General features: G+C 34.6%; 1 protein-coding gene across 1 annotated transcript in view; it reads right to left on the reverse strand.

Moving 5' to 3' along the window:
- Nucleotides 1–1,937: 1,937 nt before the first annotated feature.
- LOC105618012 (trehalase) overlaps nucleotides 1,938–18,739 on the reverse strand; it is a 41,772-nt gene continuing 24,970 nt past the window's right edge. Inside the window, exons 2-7 of the mRNA XM_012199551.1 lie at nucleotides 17,034–17,120; nucleotides 8,847–9,629; nucleotides 8,366–8,499; nucleotides 7,006–7,559; nucleotides 6,480–6,730; nucleotides 1,938–2,073 (exon numbers count right to left, since the gene is read on the reverse strand). Coding sequence (XP_012054941.1) covers nucleotides 1,938–2,073; nucleotides 6,480–6,730; nucleotides 7,006–7,559; nucleotides 8,366–8,499; nucleotides 8,847–9,629; nucleotides 17,034–17,120 — 1,945 coding nt within the window. The remainder of the gene's footprint in view (nucleotides 2,074–6,479; nucleotides 6,731–7,005; nucleotides 7,560–8,365; nucleotides 8,500–8,846; nucleotides 9,630–17,033; nucleotides 17,121–18,739) is intronic.

Below are 18,739 nucleotides of genomic sequence, written 5' to 3' on the forward strand. Positions count from 1 at the left end.
AAATTAAAGTAATAATTACGTTACTTACGTCGTAACAAATAAGTACTACTACTACCGAAACTAATAATATAGTTGTGTTGTGTGTGTGTGTGTGTGTGTGTGTGTGTGTGTGTGTGTGTGTGTGTGTGTGTGTGTGTGTGTGTCATCTAATGCTCGTCACTGACATTCAAAAATCACAATATCTGCGACGCCATCGAAAAACGACCTATAAAAATGATCGTTTTGAGTCATTACGTTCGCTTAGTAATACATAACGAGAGAGCAAAGTTAAACACGCAGATGCAACAAAATGTACATTCCATAGGTTTTTCAATAGTCCTAAAATAATTCTATTTAGCAGCCTTGTTTTATGCTAAATAAAATATAAATACCATAAAATCATGGAGTTGCTAGAGTTAACAGATAAAACTAATTGAGCGCGTGAAAGCTCTGTTGTAAGATTGGCAAAGAAACTTTCAACCTCCTATACATCGCCAAGTCTTGTTCTAATACAGATGACTAAAGATGCAGATCAATTGTCGTACACGACGCATTTTTAATCGAATGGACGCCTTTGAATCGATCGCTAGTAAGAGATAAATGTGCTCCCTCACATATAAAAATATCAGCAAAAATACAACATCCTCAATAATTTATTTGTGGTGTCGTCAATTATCTACATTTAGCTAAATTATACATATATATGATTATATATGTATAATATATAAAATTTATATATATAATTTAATATTATATATATAATTATAAATTATATATATATGCACACATATACATACTTATTTATATTTATAATTTTGTGATTTCCTGCCACACATGATATAGCACTCTATAAATCGTATACTTGTCAAACTCGCAGGTTTATACATACGCATTATTTAGTCCGTATCCGCAAATAGAATTCATCAATCTTCGTTTTTGCTACCGTTTTTTTTCTACTAATCAATTCGTCATTATAACATATCTCATCATAAAATTACTTCCCGTGAATCATTATAGCGCTGATATACTCATAAAAACGCACTTTCTCACCGCCGCGAAAGAAAGTCTTACTCCAGTATACGTAACATTATACAGAATTGATTTTTATACATACAATTATCTTTTTGGATGGCACCGTAGATTCTGACTTTACGCTTAAATAGTCATTTAGCGTATCGGTTTCACGCTCATGAAAATTATCTTTAAAGATAATAATATTAGCCCGGTAAACAGTATATCAAATGTAATATCGAAACAAACAACGTTTTCCTTCCTTTAAATGAATCCTGCTCAAAAGGGCATTGTGGAGTTCTCGCATGCTATATAGTATTTTTCAGCAAATTCAATAAATAATTTACAAAACTCCATTACACTCTTTTATCTAATATTTCACTAAATTAAAACTAAATCCAGTCGCAGGAGTAGGCCATTTCACGTATCTATACAACGCACACACAAGCACACACACACACATGCACATGCATTCTCTTTATCCTGATTTTTAAATATATATTATTTTTAAATATATAAACATATAAATCTACTCCTGCTTCTTCTTTATTTCAACTCTGCATTAAGCCAAACGGAACTAGAATCAAACCTCAGCTCATGTCTCCGAGATCCTGCACAATCGTCGATCCTGTCATTATTCGATTTCGCAAGCTGGAAGCAACATTGAAGCTTCACGCTACGTTCCATCTTCGAACGCATTTGCATTCTCTCACGAGTAGCTTTTCCATCTCCATTTAATATTCTGCACTGATCTTCTTCTCTTGTGAGTGTATTCTTCTGTATTAGCGTTTCGGAACTTCTCTTCATCCTGACATCATTCCGACTCCATCCTGATGCATCCTGCCAACTTGTTTATCTTCTTCTTTTTTCTCCTATAAGTATGCACGTACTTTTGCTTTCACTAGTCATGTAACAAGTCGATATTCGGTCTAGACAACGAGCGGTCATCAATCGTTGTTCATATCCTTCAATTCGGTATATGCAATCCGCTTTCGGTATAGATTGCTACCGCTCGACAGCACGTTCCTCTTGTTCGTCGATGGACCGGGCGTGTAATAATGTCGCCTCTTGTACATGACTAGCCTGTGAAAGAAAAAAACTAGTTAAGATATCTGCATGTGGTGATTAATTTCCTACAAAATATATATATATATATATTAAACGAGTGTTGCTTTCATTTAGTAAATTATAACTTATTATAATTAACAATAATGTCAATCATTTATTATTAAAGAAATAATATTAAATATTAAATAATCTTTGATTATCGTCCATCTGCGTGCATTGTTTTGTTGTAATTCTGTGATCAGATTTCTATTACAGTTATTATAATTAATGATTACTGTAATTATATTAGAAATTATACCAAAATATCTTTGTAAAAGTGCTGTGCATAGTTAATTTTTTCAAACACTGTTTGAAAAAGATGTTCCATCTACTGTGAAGTATACCTTTTTTTCGGTTAAAAAAAATATACAATTTATTAAAAATACAAAACAAATTTTATTTTTCTCTTCTTTTAAAACGTTAATTCACAATTCCAACAGATTCTCTTTAAAATATCATTTGAAGTGTCAAGTTCTCATAAATAAAAGCCTCATTTTTCACAGGAGCAATTTCACTTTCACATTTTTATCGCGATCGAAAAAAATTTACCACAATTTCTGTTTCTTTTTAATTTATTATACAATAAACTAAATAATCTTTCGCTCTCGAAAATAATTCTTTCGTCTACTGCGCAATGTCCGTTCGTCTTCGCATCTTTATAAACACAAATGGCTCGGTGTGTATGGGATTACCACGTTTTATCAGTACAATCGCAGGTCAGTCCTTGAGCACGATCTAACGCTGGCAGGAATTTGCGCAAAAAGTTTGAATAGCAAATGCAGTCACGCCTACATCACGTGTATTGTTCACTGACGGCCATTCGTTTCCTCCTTTTTCTCTGCACCAGCACGTATGCTGGTGCTGGCAATTGTATCGGTACATTCACGGGAGATACTGATAGCTACATGCAGCTAGTAGCTTCATCACACCTATCGCAACAACATCGAAACCATAGCTATGTTCTTCATGTAGTGACATACATCCGGAGTGTCTAAAAATTCGCGTTATTCTAATGACAAGAAATATTGTAGTTAACGCGAATAAAGAAGTAAGGCTTTATTCTTTCCGATGTAGTATTTCTTGTTTATTTTGTGAGTATTATAGTTCCTCCCTCCAAAGAAAAATTTCATTTGAGGTATATTTAATTTTGAGGAGCCTAAAGTCTAAATACTTCATTTAAATCGTAATTAAGATATTTATTAGATATTCAGGTAAGTAATTAAAAAATAAACGACTTGGAAATTTAGTTATATTTTAAAGTGCGTATAATTTTCAAATTTTTTCCCGGATAAAATTAAATCTCTTAATTTAAGAAAAAAACTTGATTCTACAAAAATTTATATCTTTATACACTTGAAACTTTTCTTCTTTGAATTAAATTTTTTTTTAAAGAGAACGTTTTCGAATACTTCTCTGTCTTCTGGTATATTTTGGGTCACCCTGTATAATCATCACGACTCGAATGTTATCTACATAATTACTATTGATGGTACATTAAGCTCCACCGAAGGTGCGCGAAAACTTCCACTCGCGATGGAATGATAATTATTGCTGTAACAAAAGACTCTTCGAATGCTATCTATTGAAAGGAATATCCTTATGTACAAATTGACAATGCATTCTTATGTAAACATTTAAAAATATACACACATCTGTATTCTTTAAATACACATAAAAAAACAAATACAGATTACTCATACATAATTATGTTTAATTTCTAGTATCGTGTTAATACCGGAAAATACTAGTTTAACAAATTCATCTCGTAAATGCAATTCCTTCACAACTGATCCTTGACAAATCCGGTTGCTCATTAAGCGCAGACTTACCAAACAGAACGAAGGAGTGTATTTATCCGATCTAGTTTCGACGAATGTATCTGGAATGTTTCTTTTTTTTAATAATTATACTTTACGGATATGTTACAGAATAACGTAAACGGCTGCATGCAATACTCGGTACATCGCAGGATGGGTTTACATATAGACATTCGATTTATTTATTTTATTGAAGTTATTGTTCAGGGAGCTGGACTTGGATGCAGGGAGCATGCATAACACATATTACTTTGCACAAACAGCTGTGGGAAAAGGAGAAATGGTATCCGATTAATAAAAACAATTATCTCGAGTATTGTTATATAATTACGACTGGAAAAAAACCGGGGCAAGACAAACGCGAGTTCTGTATACACTCATGCATTATTAAATATCGCTCGGCTATAATAAAGTTCTAAAAAGTGGCGGTATTTCTTCTGGACTAAAAACGTAAAGTAATCGGCGGATAATTCATTAATGCTGTTTGTGCGCTAATTAATAATTTTACAATCAAATAAATTATCAAGTTGTATCAATATTTAAATGTATATGTAATTATATTAGAGATCTCATATTTTACAAATAAACTATCTTAAACAGTTATATGATAAACTTCTTTTTTTAAATATATTCCTTAAATTTCCTATATTCTTTATTTTTCTTTAAAATTTATTCAATAGATTCAACGAATGCAGACATAGTAATTTTCGAGATCATAGCTCTAATATTTTGCTCCAATATTTATAAGTATATTGCGTATATGTCGAGTTCACAAAATTACTACAAGAGGAATGATCGCGAATGGGCAAGAGAGGATTATAAAATCTAAAGGCGGCAATTCGCGAATTGAAAGCAAACTATCTGTCATCGTTATGGACTGTCAACCGTCAACGGTCGTTCGTTCATTGTCCATCATCTCGCGCTTTCCTCAACTCGTTTAATACTTCGTGTTATCCGTCCGTTTTAGATTCAAGTTATATATAAGGCACTCTTCGAGTAACGACGAAGATTAGAGGAGTAATTTTGGCGACGCCGAACCTTCACGATGTCGTTATTGCGACTCATAAAAATAAGATGGCTAGGCGCCGTACGCATAACTGACTAGATGAGTCCACTCGTCTCTCAGAAGAAAGAGAAAAAGAGAGAGAAAGAGAGAGAGTGGAATCTTTCCGTTGTATTTTTTATTTTGTAACTAGTCTTGCTGCAAACTGTTCCCTTAATTTTCTCATTTTCTTACCTTTATATCTTTCCTTTTTCCTGTCAAGGAACCTTATTCTGAGGAATCGGTCTCCGGAAAATCTTGGAGACGTTGATATTTTTGTTTGTTATATAGATATGCGCGATATAATAATTTATCTATCCTAATAATACTAGTAGTATCCTAATAATACAGTAGTGTATCAATGGCTAATCTCAAAATAAAATATAATATACAGCAGTTTATATATAATATACGTCATAAAGATTAAATTCGAGATATCGCCTGCGGTATTTTTAAAGATTTAGATCTAAAGATAAAGAATAAATTCCTGCAATGGAAGGATAATAGAACATAATTCGACCAGCGAAGTAGTTCGTTAAATGATCACAGAATATACCTCATAACAGCGCACGTCTGATGGAGCGATTAAGTAATAGACGATTGTCTAGCGATAATAGATCCTGTCTACGTTAGTCGTCAGTGAGAAGGGCCAAGACATTCCTATAAATAATATAACGACATAATTCCATAACTAGAAGAAGGTACATGTTTGCAAATATGTTTAGGCATACTGGCGATATACTCTTAGAGACAATCTCAGAGATAATACGTACTACAGTACAAATATTTTCAGTAAAATAATCATGAAGCATGAGGAATGTCACAAGTGTGGAATGGTAGATACAATATCATATGATAATATCATAATAAATTTAAACAGTAAGTACGGTATCAATGACATATCGCAAGTAAGGCAACAAAGATGCATGTCCCTTCTAAAATGTTACTTAAATGCAAATAATATCGTTAATATATAATATATCCTGTGGCTTATAGAATATTCTTTGGAAGCATGTGTGGCAAAAGAATAAAAATGACGCTGTTTTCGAGGCCCTCTCGCACACTTGGCATGTCTTACAATAATATAAGAAGAACAGTGCCCGCACTTGCTTCTATTTGGTCCTTTTATACCCGTTTTACGCTCTCTTCCTCGATCGTTTGATTATTAAATCATACAAATCAAACGAGCGAGAAAAAAGAGTGAAAATATTATTTAGATCAATTTTCGTTTCTTCAAGACTGGAAGTATCTACTATCGATATATATCGATTTTTCTAATGTATCTTTTCGCGAATTTTATGCTAGCTGATTAGGTCACATGGTTGTCTGAAACAGAAAGCAAAAAATATACTTTTAATTTAAGTGTGTACTACTACTATTAATTAATGGAAAAGACTTGGACTTTTATAAGTAAAAAATAGGCTGTTATAAATTAGGTTTAATTACAAAAATGTGAGTAAGTCTTTCTCATTGTTCTTTTTTTTTGTAAAGACTTAATTCTATCAGTTCGACACTCACCTCACCCTATAAATCCTGCTGCTAATGTTATGATGATACCTAGAAGCCCGGTTAGCATTTGACCAGCTGGTGAAATGACTGGCGGTGCAGACGCCGCATTCTCAACTACGGCGTCTGCCGAAAAGTAATCCTCCGCAGTCAACCTGTCACCATACTTATCCAACAATATCATAACGAGTCCATTTGACCAGCCGAAACCAAGTTGTACTTCGTACTCACCTCCACTACCGTGGCCACCCGAGACGGTCGCGTCGTACTGCAAACAAAATTCCATTTATTCTCATTTTAGAAATTTATTCAGAAGACAATTGCATAAACAATTTAGAAAAAATTTTTTTTTATCGAACGATTTAACATTTTCGACAATTTTAAATAATTTTAAATAATTTTAAATAATTTTAAATAATTTTATTTTTTAATTGCGACATGAGTTTTTGTTTTCAAAATCGCAATGTACATAAATTTATATTTTTTTCATTTCATTTATATTCTTTCTTGTTTTCCTATCTTTTCATCAAAACCTTATTTTACCTTTTCGAACATGCTGTGAGTCTCATTGAAAGCCTTATAGTTGCTACGGACCCATCTCTGGCTAATCTCGTAGGCTAGTCTCTGCGCCCATGGGTCGCCTGTGTTATTCAACGACATGATGAAGAAATACTGGAGAGGAGGCCACGCATTGGGATAGTCCCATTGTTCACCGGAATGTTCTAATGTCGTTGGTATGCCGCCCTGATTTAACATGATCTGATTCTTTTCGAGGTACTTAAGCACCTTCGACACGTATTCAGTTCTCTTAGAAGTGTCATAGCAGTCCGTCCAGAGTGGCAAAATATTAGTCGGATAGAAATAATCTCGCTTGATGTCGTTCAATATATCGTAATCCAACCAGACACCCACCTCCTCGTGCCACAATACCATCTTGATCGCCTCTTTCCATTTCGCAGCCAAGTCATCATAATATGCGGCCTTTGTCTCATTGCCCATCTGACGATTGTACTGCGCCAGCAGTATAGCGTTTCGATATAAGAAGGTATTCAGATCGACCGGAATTATAGATCTGGTCTTGAGATTTGTTAGATTACCTGAAATTCATCTGGCTATCAGCCTCTAATTCTCTTTTACAAGCTAAGTTGCTCTTACGAGTTGCCGTTATATCGAAGCGCAATTCATTACGACCACTTTAAAAAATAAGTTAAATCGAATTTTCAATTTCATTATAATGGAATTGAGCGAGGTAGAGGCAGTTTAAATGCTGTGCAGAAAGAAATGACACGATCTAACGATTTCAGTTGCAATACGCAGTTTTTGCGAAAATCAATTTTAGAGTACCGATGTCTCGAACATTGCTTTCACTTAAGAAACGAGCTAGAGGACCTTGAAGTGCGCGCAGATCTCATTGAAGATACGGTGTTTAATGTGGAATAGCACGATAATTGTGGGTAATGCTGCTGTATGTGTAATACATCATTATAGCTTCGGTTCAATCTATTAAAAAAATTTATGAACAAACAGGATTGCGCTCTTAGCTTCTTTTAGTATATGGTAGTAGTAGTTTCTAATGAGCATCATGGATAATCAAAGAATCTGCACGCAAAAAAATTATTTAATGCGGAACTTCCTACATTCTATTTTTATATATAATTATTTTATATATAAACATACGTCTATTTTATATATATCTGTTTCTTGCTTATTAAATAACAGATATTATCATTATTGAACTTCTATAATTCTGTCGCCTCTGTGACAATAACGCTTTATTTAACCATCAAAGTTATTTTAAACCGTACTCATAAACTCGCGTGTAATACTACTGCATCCAACATCGCTCATCCATAAAGACCTTTATTTTCCTCGCGCGGGAAGCAATTATAGGAATGATAATTACCCTTGTTGGTACCCTCGTGTACGAACCATCGACTGGAAAAATCCCATCCGGACTCGGCCGCCGTTTTCAATTCCGAATAATAATTGTCCTTCTCTTCGGCGGTTCGAAAACTTTGGCTCGTCAGATAGTCCTCCCTGATCAGCAAATCGCGAGATTAAAAAATCGAAGGATGGAAATCAATTGTCAAAATTGACGTCAAAAGTGAGAGTAGCATTACTAATTACTAATAGAACTCACAAAATTAATGTTGATTTCGTGCAGCTCATAAGAGACTAGAATCTCTTGTGAACAATTAAAAAAAAAAGTATTGCGCATTAAAATTAACGCTTATAAACTGACGTAAAGATAATAAGCATAAGTATCCTCAAGAATAATATATCCGCGTATATATACTTCAACTCATTTGCTTCAATTCTAGATCATTTAGCTCCTCTCAAAATCCGCAACGTCATTCACGTTATTACGAAGTTGCGGTACTTACTTGTAGGACTCCGGTCGGGGACCTGATGACTCTTCGTAATACCTAGCGAGCGTATAATTGATCCCATCTTTCTCAATATCCACGGTACGATTGGTCATCCAGAAGTTGAACTCTTTCTCCAGCAACCAGAGATTCTCCTTCAACCAAGCATCGTCGTGAGTGATCTTCAGATATTCGTCTACCATAGGTATCAACAATGGCGGATGCGAGCGCATTGCATAGTAGATTCTACCGCCATTTGGTATGAAACCAATCTTATCCACTATCTTAACGAAATTGTTCAGCATGCCCTTGACGGTGTTGTGCATTTCGGACAACAACAGGCCTTTGATGATCCAGTACGAGTCCCAATAGTAAAACTCGCGGAATCGTCCACCGGGCACAATCACCGGATGCGGTACGTAGATGATCGAGTAGAGCTGCTCGTTAATCCGCACGTCGTCCCGCATCTTTCTGCCCAGCAGTTTCCAGATGTGATTGAGATCGGAGCCGAACTTCCGTAGTTCGTCGTCCTCGATGTTCTGCAGGAACTTGGGAGTAGCCGTCCAGTCGATCGGGTCCCAATCCTCGAACTCGTAGCCTGGCTGCTCGAACGTGTCATTGACAAATTTCTCCACCTGGTGCTTGTTCGGTGCGTTGTTCACGCTTTTCATGAAGGCCCAGAATGACGCCAACGTCTCATTTGCCGATCGTTTCATCTTCATATCAACAAAGTATTTGGAGTCCTTGTATATGCCGGCCATTTGTACCGTGTGCAGCAGATCGCCGTGGCAGTATATCTCACTGGAAAGGCACGGTACATGGCTACTTGGATTCGACGAGCACGAGACCCTCTCGATCGCGTACAATTGGTCTCTCTCTCGCCAGAGCGGGAGTGTTACGTGAATGAAATCGATAGAACGAACTTTGCACCGGAGTAAAAAGAAAGGACAAAATGAAAAAATAACAAACAAGACTGTTAATTTATGCGGCGATTTATGCAGACTTATGGTAACAACAAGATAATGATTATGAATAGCTTTAATGAGGAACATCGTTGACATAAGAGTTCCTGTTAATAATTAATTTCATAAGTATGATATCAATTAGACGGCCTCCAAATCTCCTTTCACCGCTGTGCAAAGTCAATCCTGTATTAAAGCAAGCTATGTTAAGGTTTCGAACTATGATATAATCCTATAGTGACTTTAGCGAGACACGCTTTTCAACTATTCGCGGTTTTCGCGGTTGGGTCAATATCTGGACCAATGTCTCAACCTCCACCTGAGCCGGAAATATTTTAAAACGCGCAATTTCCAATGAGAATAAAAGAAGTTATAGCCACTGATTGTAAGAAAAAAAAAAGAGCTGTGGATTCGAATTGCAAAATAGGATTATCTATTATTGTTTATCCTCATAAACAACGATGACATGTCAATGAAGGTGCAAGCAATATAAGTAAAGAATTTTGTCTACTTAATAGTAACAAAATTCCAATTCAATTATATCATTTTATTTTTTCCTATGAACTAGGCGTTGCAAGTATCTTGATTACTTCCGGGAATACCTTCAGTAGGCCGGGATTAGATCAGAGCTCATAAAAAGAACGTATTCATTCAAACGAGCGCGTATTCATGCGGCAACAGTCGTAAATATGAAAATTCTGTCACGATTATTAAAAATTACGAAGCATAGCGAGTAAATATCAAAAGTATATACAATAAATTAAATTAGAAACGCTCAAAAGTTTCGCGATATATTTCTTCGAATCAATTCGTTAGAAAAAAAGATTCTACTGTCGTGAGAGCAACGCAAGCGAGTATAATACTGTTCTTATTTGGACTGTTATTTTTCTGCTTGCATTCTTTTCGCTTCCGTTCCTCTCTCTCGCGTGGATTATTTTTCAGCGATCTCGGACACGCCGGGTTGCGCGATATCGCGCGGATTCGTGAACATGTAGATCAGTCCGGCCACCAGACGTGCGAAATCGTGCGACTCCCGCTTTCCTGGATGGCCTTGATGAACGCGATCCCTGCGTGTACGTGCTCGTTCGTTTCGCGGCTAGAAATGAAATCGATCGTGGTGTCTGTGCGTGGAATGGAGGAGATCCCGAGCGTTGTTCGCGTGACGGAATGCGTGAGGCGGCTCGTGAAATGTGCCGCCTCATTATCATTAGTAATACGCGCGCTACAGTCGCATCTCGCGAATACGTTACGAGGGATAATGATTTTCTCATTCGTGCTGGAAACCGAACCGATTTCCGCGAATCGCCTCTTTATGTATTAAGACGATTACCGCAAAAATCTGATTACTGAAAAAAGAGACTGGTAGTAGCCATCAAATGTTGAGTAAAATAATTTCAATCAAATGCTTGATTAATACAAAATAAAAAGTCAAGGTTATGAAAGTAATTATTCTTCTTATTCCTTATTTTTTAATTATTTTTTTGTTTTAATTGACGCTATTAATTTTACTTAATATTAAAAAATAGTTTTACTTTTCTAAATTTTGTATCTAAATATTTAATAAGGATTATCAAACATAATAATATAATCAATTATTTGATAATAATTATTAAATATTTAGAAAAGTAAAATTATTTTTTATTATATTAACAGAGCATTTGATTAAAGCTTCATTCAATATTTGCTATTATCAAAATTTTTTTTTAGCTCAAAAGAAATGTGAAAATTTCCGTGGGGCCTCCGATTTGTGAGCGTCTGATTATTAATCCGTGATTACGTGCCGATACGATCCTTTTAACACAAATATAATTATTCCACATGGAAATAACTGCACGCGTGGACGCATCTTTTAATCGAGACACGTCGCATGGGAGTATTTTTAAAAGGAAAGATGTCTATCTTTGCAAAGATCAAATATATAATCGTCAAGTTATTGTTGTTCCTAGAAGAATATTATTTAAAGGAGTTTTTTCATGTCAAGTTTATTTGTTCCGTTGTGTTTCCAGATTATCTGTTAATACATTTTCAAATAGATAGAAACGATGGCGTGGGAATGATAGTGCGATTTTAGCGTTTGCGTAATTTAGCAGTATCCATTATAATTTCGTTTGAATACACATTCGTGCATGCGATAACCGTAATCATTCAGTTTTTATTATTGTCAAGCTGGTTACTAAACCTTACTAAACCTTATATATCCACAATTGTGCGTGATATGTTGCTAATTAATAAATATTGCTGATTTCATGATAATTAATCTATGTAATTTAAATTGCTAACTTCTATATTTATTCTCAAATAATATATCGATCGCAATCGATTGCAGACAAGCATTATTTTTTACATAAACTGAACGTAAAAAATTATCATGGAAAATGGTAATAATTATCGCGAACAGGTTCGAACAGCTCAAATGCAGTGGATGCTGGCGATAAACCGTATTAATTACATGTTGATTCAGTTTAAGCTACGAATGCGAGTATTGCATCAGAAGATTTGCATTTGATATATATATATATTGTACACACATTTCGTTAATCTCCCGAATATAAATCTTCATTTACGTATAAGCAAACAAAGCCGAATTAGATCTCCCTACGAAAATCCGGTGCTCTTAAGCCCATTTCTACCAACGTAGATTAATTAAATCTCAGTTCAACTAACTTTTCGTCTTTTTCTAGTTCTAAGAATATTATGAAAAGATGAAGAGTAAGTTGAACTGAGATTAATCTACATTAATAGAAGACAGGCATTAGACTGTCATTATAGTCTCAGCCAAGAAGTGGCCTGATCGCGTCACTTTAAGACGTCATTCGAAAGATCTCCGGAAGATTCAATTTACTAAGATCTAAGCGTGTTCGGTGTGCCGCCTCTCATATCCTTTATACATCGTCGTGTTATCCTACACGCCGTCGTCATAATCAAGGATAGCTCAAACCAAGATATGCGCGTCTCGGTGAAAAAGACAGGAATGTGTCTCGACAGAGATCAGCAAAGTTAATCGTTGTCGCGATCAAATGTGCGCCTGGATATACCTGATGCACGTTATCTCGGAGACGTGATTCGGATCTGCCTATGTCACGACACACTTATATTCGATAAACATGTTTGCAACGTGTGATGCGTAAGATATAAGAAATGCTTGTCTTCTTGAAAAATATTATCGAATTTTGCGTCATAATTTAGCAAATAATTCCATATCCTGTCATTATCGGCAGATTGCTATCGTAATCCTTGAGTATTTAAAAAAAAAATTTATCATTACGTCTTTTTAAAGCAATTTTACCAAGAAATAAGTATCATATATATACTTTTTCATTGGACCATTTTTCTCTGCATTGCGGAAAATAATATGCGGAAATAGTATGTAGACTTGTCAAAATGGCGCATCGCCAAAATTTACGAGATTGCATACGAAAATATTTAATATCTCTAGAAATCTCGATATGAGATAAATGTTCATGACTTAATTGACATTTTGCCCAGAATTCCTTCTAAAATTGTGCCAGTTGAATCGGTTATTGTGAATTTCATTTTATATAACAATAAAATTCGAAATTTTAATAATAGATAATGTTCAATGTCAATGAGTACGAATATCAAAGAGTATAGTAAATTTCCTCTATTTGAGTATGCAGAATTATGAGGAACACGATACACAATCACTGCTTTATCTAACATTATGTTAACAAGTCGATACCCTTCATTGCTCTCGCTTTGTTTAAGAACCGTGACGTATCTGCAAAAAGCAAAACAGTTTCGCATTTACGACAACCTGATTCTTTTTCATATCAATTCCGAGTAATCGTCTGGTTAAAAATATATCGCGTGTAAAATATTTTTAGAGTTGTGTGTGTGTGTGTGTGTGTGTGTGTGTGTGTGTGTGTGTGTGTGTGTGTGTGTGTGTGTGTGTGTGTGTGTGTGTGTGTGTGTGGTGTGCGTGCGCGCGCGTATGTAACTTCAACAATGTTTTTCCATTTACATTTAAACAAGGATAACAATAATCCTCGATGTGTATCAGCCGCATTTCTCGCGGGATCTCAACGGGCTGAGAACGAACGCCAAATCTTTAGATAGAGATGCTGGCGGCGCGTCATCGATCGTATGAGTGAAAAGTTTCCGTTGCAATTCGACGCACACGATTAGCATGTGCACACATACACATGTAGACGCTGTAAAGGTCACGCTCATTGTGCTTGCGGAACACGATAATTTAGAGCCCAACTTGCCACGCGTCTGATTCCGGAAGGTTCATTGCTAAGGTCATTTCCCTAAATGCTCGCCTGCTAATGCAATATTGCATATGCAATCCCGTCGGTTTAAAGCGACACAGATTCCTTAGTGCGTCAGAGGTACAATTATACTGTATAATGGCACTTTACAAGGAAGAGGAAAGTATAAAATTTGAGAAGCGGCACACGTACTCGAACAAGCAGAATATTGCTCCCTCCAAAGTCGCATTAATGTTTATTCATTTCGTTAATTTTCCGCGATGAATGAAATTCTTACTTTTCGTTCACAATTTTTTCGAACTTAATGCAAATTTTTGTATGTAATTTTTGTTCCAAAATGTGTAAAAATCTGAAAAAGTTCTTACATACTTCTGAAAATTTGAATACAAATGACGAATTTTTATTTAGAAACTTTGTATTTCACTTATTTTTTACGAATTTAAATTTATCTATTAGAATTCACAATCAAAAAATCGATTATTTAACCTTTAAAATCTAATATTGCTGTTGAAAGATTGATTTTCCTTAATTTATTTCTCAATTGTAATAATTAATTTTTTTGTATTTTATTTAACATTGAAATGAAATAACGATAAAGAAAAAATACATGCAAAAGAAAAACAGTACATTGATCTAATTTTAGAAAAGCGAACTATTTTTCTACGTATGTTTCCGCAGCATGTGATTCGCGTCAAAATAAAATAGGAATTACTTGGGCAAAGTTCCAAATAACAAAACCATGATGCTATGAACTTCATTTGTAAGTCATGAAACGTTAGAAAAATGACATAATTTAAATAAAGTTAATAATATTGTCGAAAAAAATACATCTTATAAAGAAGTTGTACAACAAAAATGATTTATAAAATTTTAAATATAAATAATATTAAAAAATGAAAATTGAGAACAAGCGATTTTATTGCAAATAAAATTGTTTGCAAATCCATCGAGGAACTTTACGAATAACGTATATGACACGACTATTTTTTATCGCATATATAACGTGTCTTGTTGTCGACATGATATCATATGAAGTCTCGTGACATTTCCTCGAGATGTCTGATACCTAAGATTGGTCAGCTGTCGGAATTTACTCATCTAATGTTGTAGTTTTCTGGTAATATATTTAAATGAATTTAAAACCTTGAATTTTAAGATTCTATAATTTATACAAATCTATTTATTATTTTTAAAAATACTCGTACAAATATATTCTATTTTGGAAAAAATTCATTTTTGAATTTATTAAGTTTTTTTTTTTGAAAAAATTGAGAATTGCGATGATATTGCTGTTGACATATTAATATTAATATTCTATTTTGTATCTTTCTATACATAATTAACTTCTGATAATCACATAAATTTTTGTTATAATCTCTATTTCTAGTTACAATAGAATAATTTTAAATCAAATGTAAATGTAATTTTAAATCGTCCCGTTAAAAATAAGATGCGACAGCTACAAATATTTTTATACGCGGCAAATAATTCTAATGCGTAATAACATTGTTTTAAATTAAAAACAAATATAAATATTTAAATAAGCATTGTTGGTAATATGTAAAAATAATTAGTTAAATAACAAGCAGTTCTTGTTTTTTTTTTTACGTAATAATTTGTAGTTTCGAATGCACTTATAGAAAATGCGATAATGCCTAAGTAATTTAGTCCGACGTCATTTTGTAATTCTATCTTCAAAACATTCGCACACGATGATCAATGATAATTATGTGTACAAATTAGGATATAAAATTTTATATTATTATATCTCTAACATATCGGTTACGTATAAGTCAATGACGTAAAGTACTCGAATTCAAGTATTTAACTGATAGAATCTATATAAATTCACACTGAATGACAAAGCAGTTTTAGGAAAATTTTAAATGTTTTATTCAAGATTTCTTCTTCGAAATGTCTTCAGTCGCTTTAATTATAGGAATATTTATCGATTAAATCAACGTGACATATTTATGAAGACAAGTAATGAAGAATTTTAAAAATATTCTCAATCGCCGATAGCTTTAAATTATAGATAGATCGTTAATGTTGAAAATTTTTCGCATCGTACAATAGAAAATGTAACTTGACCGTAGTTTATCGCAGTTTCGAAGGCCAGCGGCAGCAGTATCGGTTTCTAACGTCATTTAAACAATTATCTGTTAACGAGTTATTTTATCGAACAACAACACGTGGGCAAAAAAAAAGAGAGTGCGAGTTCGAATCGAGTGCAGAATGAATTTCGTTTGGCTGGTTCTCTGAGACACTTACCTTGAGCACGGGGGTGGTTTCGTCGTACCCGTGTTATCCGCGATAGAAGTGCTCGGAAGAACGACGAGGAACATGAAGAGCGCAGCGTACACCAGAGGACGAAACATCAAAACGGAGCATGTCGGGACCATGGCCATTTTTTTCGCTCTCTCGGTTTCGTACTACTATACGTGCGTGCGTGTACGATCTACCTTTTCTTTTTTTGTTCCTTTCTGTTTTTTTTCCTTACTGTCGTGTATGTTCGGCCGCGACCGGTTTTACGTTACACAAGCACGCGCGGAGAAGCACGAGCGCATCACTCTTTCTCTTGAGGTTTTACAGGAAAATGACGCGAAATGAAAACGAGAAAAAAAACCAACAACGCGTGTACCGAAAGCCAGATTTTAACGGTCTCTCTCTCTCCGACTTTCCCTCTTTGCTTTCTATCGAAAGAACCGAAAAGCCGTCTCCTCGATGTTACGATATGCGCGTTTTCTTTTTTTTTAACTTTTCTCTTTAGCTTTTCCTTCTCTCTCCTCCTCTTTCACTCTTGATCTAGTGACTCTGCTTTCTTCGCTAAATATTTCTCCCCCGTTTTGTTCCTTTGTTGTTCGATTTTTCCTTTTCTTTAATTTTTTTCTTTTTTTTTTTGCTTAGACCCGGCTAGAATCGACAGTATCTCTCGTGCTTTGTTCTTTCGAGCGAGGGATACGAGGATGATGGAGTGCGCGGATGATGATCCTGACGCGAATGATCCTTACTTTTTCGTGATCGATTTCGGATGCGGGCCCACGAATTTTCGCAGCCGACGGGACGGTCTCAGCTCCAACAGCGAGGCCGCATCTCCCCTGTAACATGAAATGCAAAAACAGATATTAGACGTAGAAGTCACGCGCGAGAGGAATTTTCGCTACCAGATAATATCGCAATCACATACTTATGTCATTAACATTCTAATATCTTTCTTCGTAAAAGAGATTCCTCGCCGCGATGTACGATAAGACGTATCTAAGACGATCGATAAAGAAGTTTTACAACGTGTATCGTATCTTTCATATGTACATTCGTGAAAACGAATCAAAATACTGGAATAATAAATGATGTTCTCAGAAATTAAAGAGAAACGTTCCTTGCAATACGCGCATAGATAACTGCTCACTTCTTGCTGCGTTTTCACGTCAAGGAAATATAAAGTCGTTCGATGTAGCGATAGATAATAGGTTTAATATCAGAACCAGTAAATCGATCGGCGTCATTAGCTAATTGCACTCAGCGCATATGAATTATGTGCCGAGTTGTGATTTATCAGTCACATTAAAACAATTGGATATGCATTATCGATAAATGCCATCCACAATGAGAAATGATTCTGAGAATCTACCGCATTAACTCAAATAACTCGCGAATAATTCGATGAATTCGTGAGAGGTTGATTACCCTGTTGCGATTTAACAAATAAAATAAAAAGGAAGAAAATGAGGCTTTTATATTATATCTTTACAACCGTCAATTTTGCTGCAATAAAGTTTTTTCCATCGTTTTTCACTAGCGAAGTTGACCTCGACGAGAAATCTTGAATATCTTGAAACATTTCTCGGAGTATTAATTAAAAATAAAAATATACTTGGGTTTTACGAATTAATATATTACATAATTAATTAATTGTAATTAATTAAATGTATGATGAAGATCTAACTACTTTGAGAAAATTAATCTAGAATTTGAATTATTTAATTATTATATATTAATAAAATTTAACAATAATGTATATTCAATTTATTAATTAGTAATAATTTATTTATGTTACAATATATGTTATAATGTGTTGTTAAAATTTAATAATTTAAGTTCTAAAAAAATGTATCATAATATATTCATTTAATTTAAATAGATAATAAACGATAAAAGATTAAATAAGTAAGATTAATTAAGTAAGATAAAAACTATAAGATAAGGTTGTGAAATTTGAAATTATGTGAAGTTGAGAAATTCTGACCGAAAGTTTCAAGACGCGTTTTATTTTCTTCATGATCGCTCGCCATTGAAACGTGTGTACAGCGACATGGTCGTTAAGTTTATCAATACCGGTCACCAAATTGACATCACTCGCGCTTATTTCCGTCCCTAAATGGCACTGGCTACATTTAGCCATGGAGTAACATACGAGTGCTATACGTGTCACCTGCTTGTTCTCGGTACAAATCAAGAAGGCAGATAAAGTTGATATTAAATAACGGCTAACAATTATTATCAAATGATTGATTTCGCGTCATTGCAATTTAAAAATCTTTCTTTCTCTCTCTCTCTCTTTCTCTCTCTCTCTCTCTCTCTCTCTCTCTCTCTCTCTCTCTCTCTCTCTCTCTCTCTCTCTCTCTCTCTCTCTCTCTCTCTCTCTCTCTCTCTCTCTCTCTCTCTCTCTCTCTCTCTCTCGTCTACTCTACGTCTCTCTACTACTTCTTCTACTCTC

This window comes from Atta cephalotes (genome assembly GCF_000143395.1).
Source record: "Atta cephalotes unplaced genomic scaffold scaffold00015, whole genome shotgun sequence".
In the NCBI taxonomy this organism is placed as follows: domain Eukaryota; kingdom Metazoa; phylum Arthropoda; class Insecta; order Hymenoptera; family Formicidae; genus Atta; species Atta cephalotes.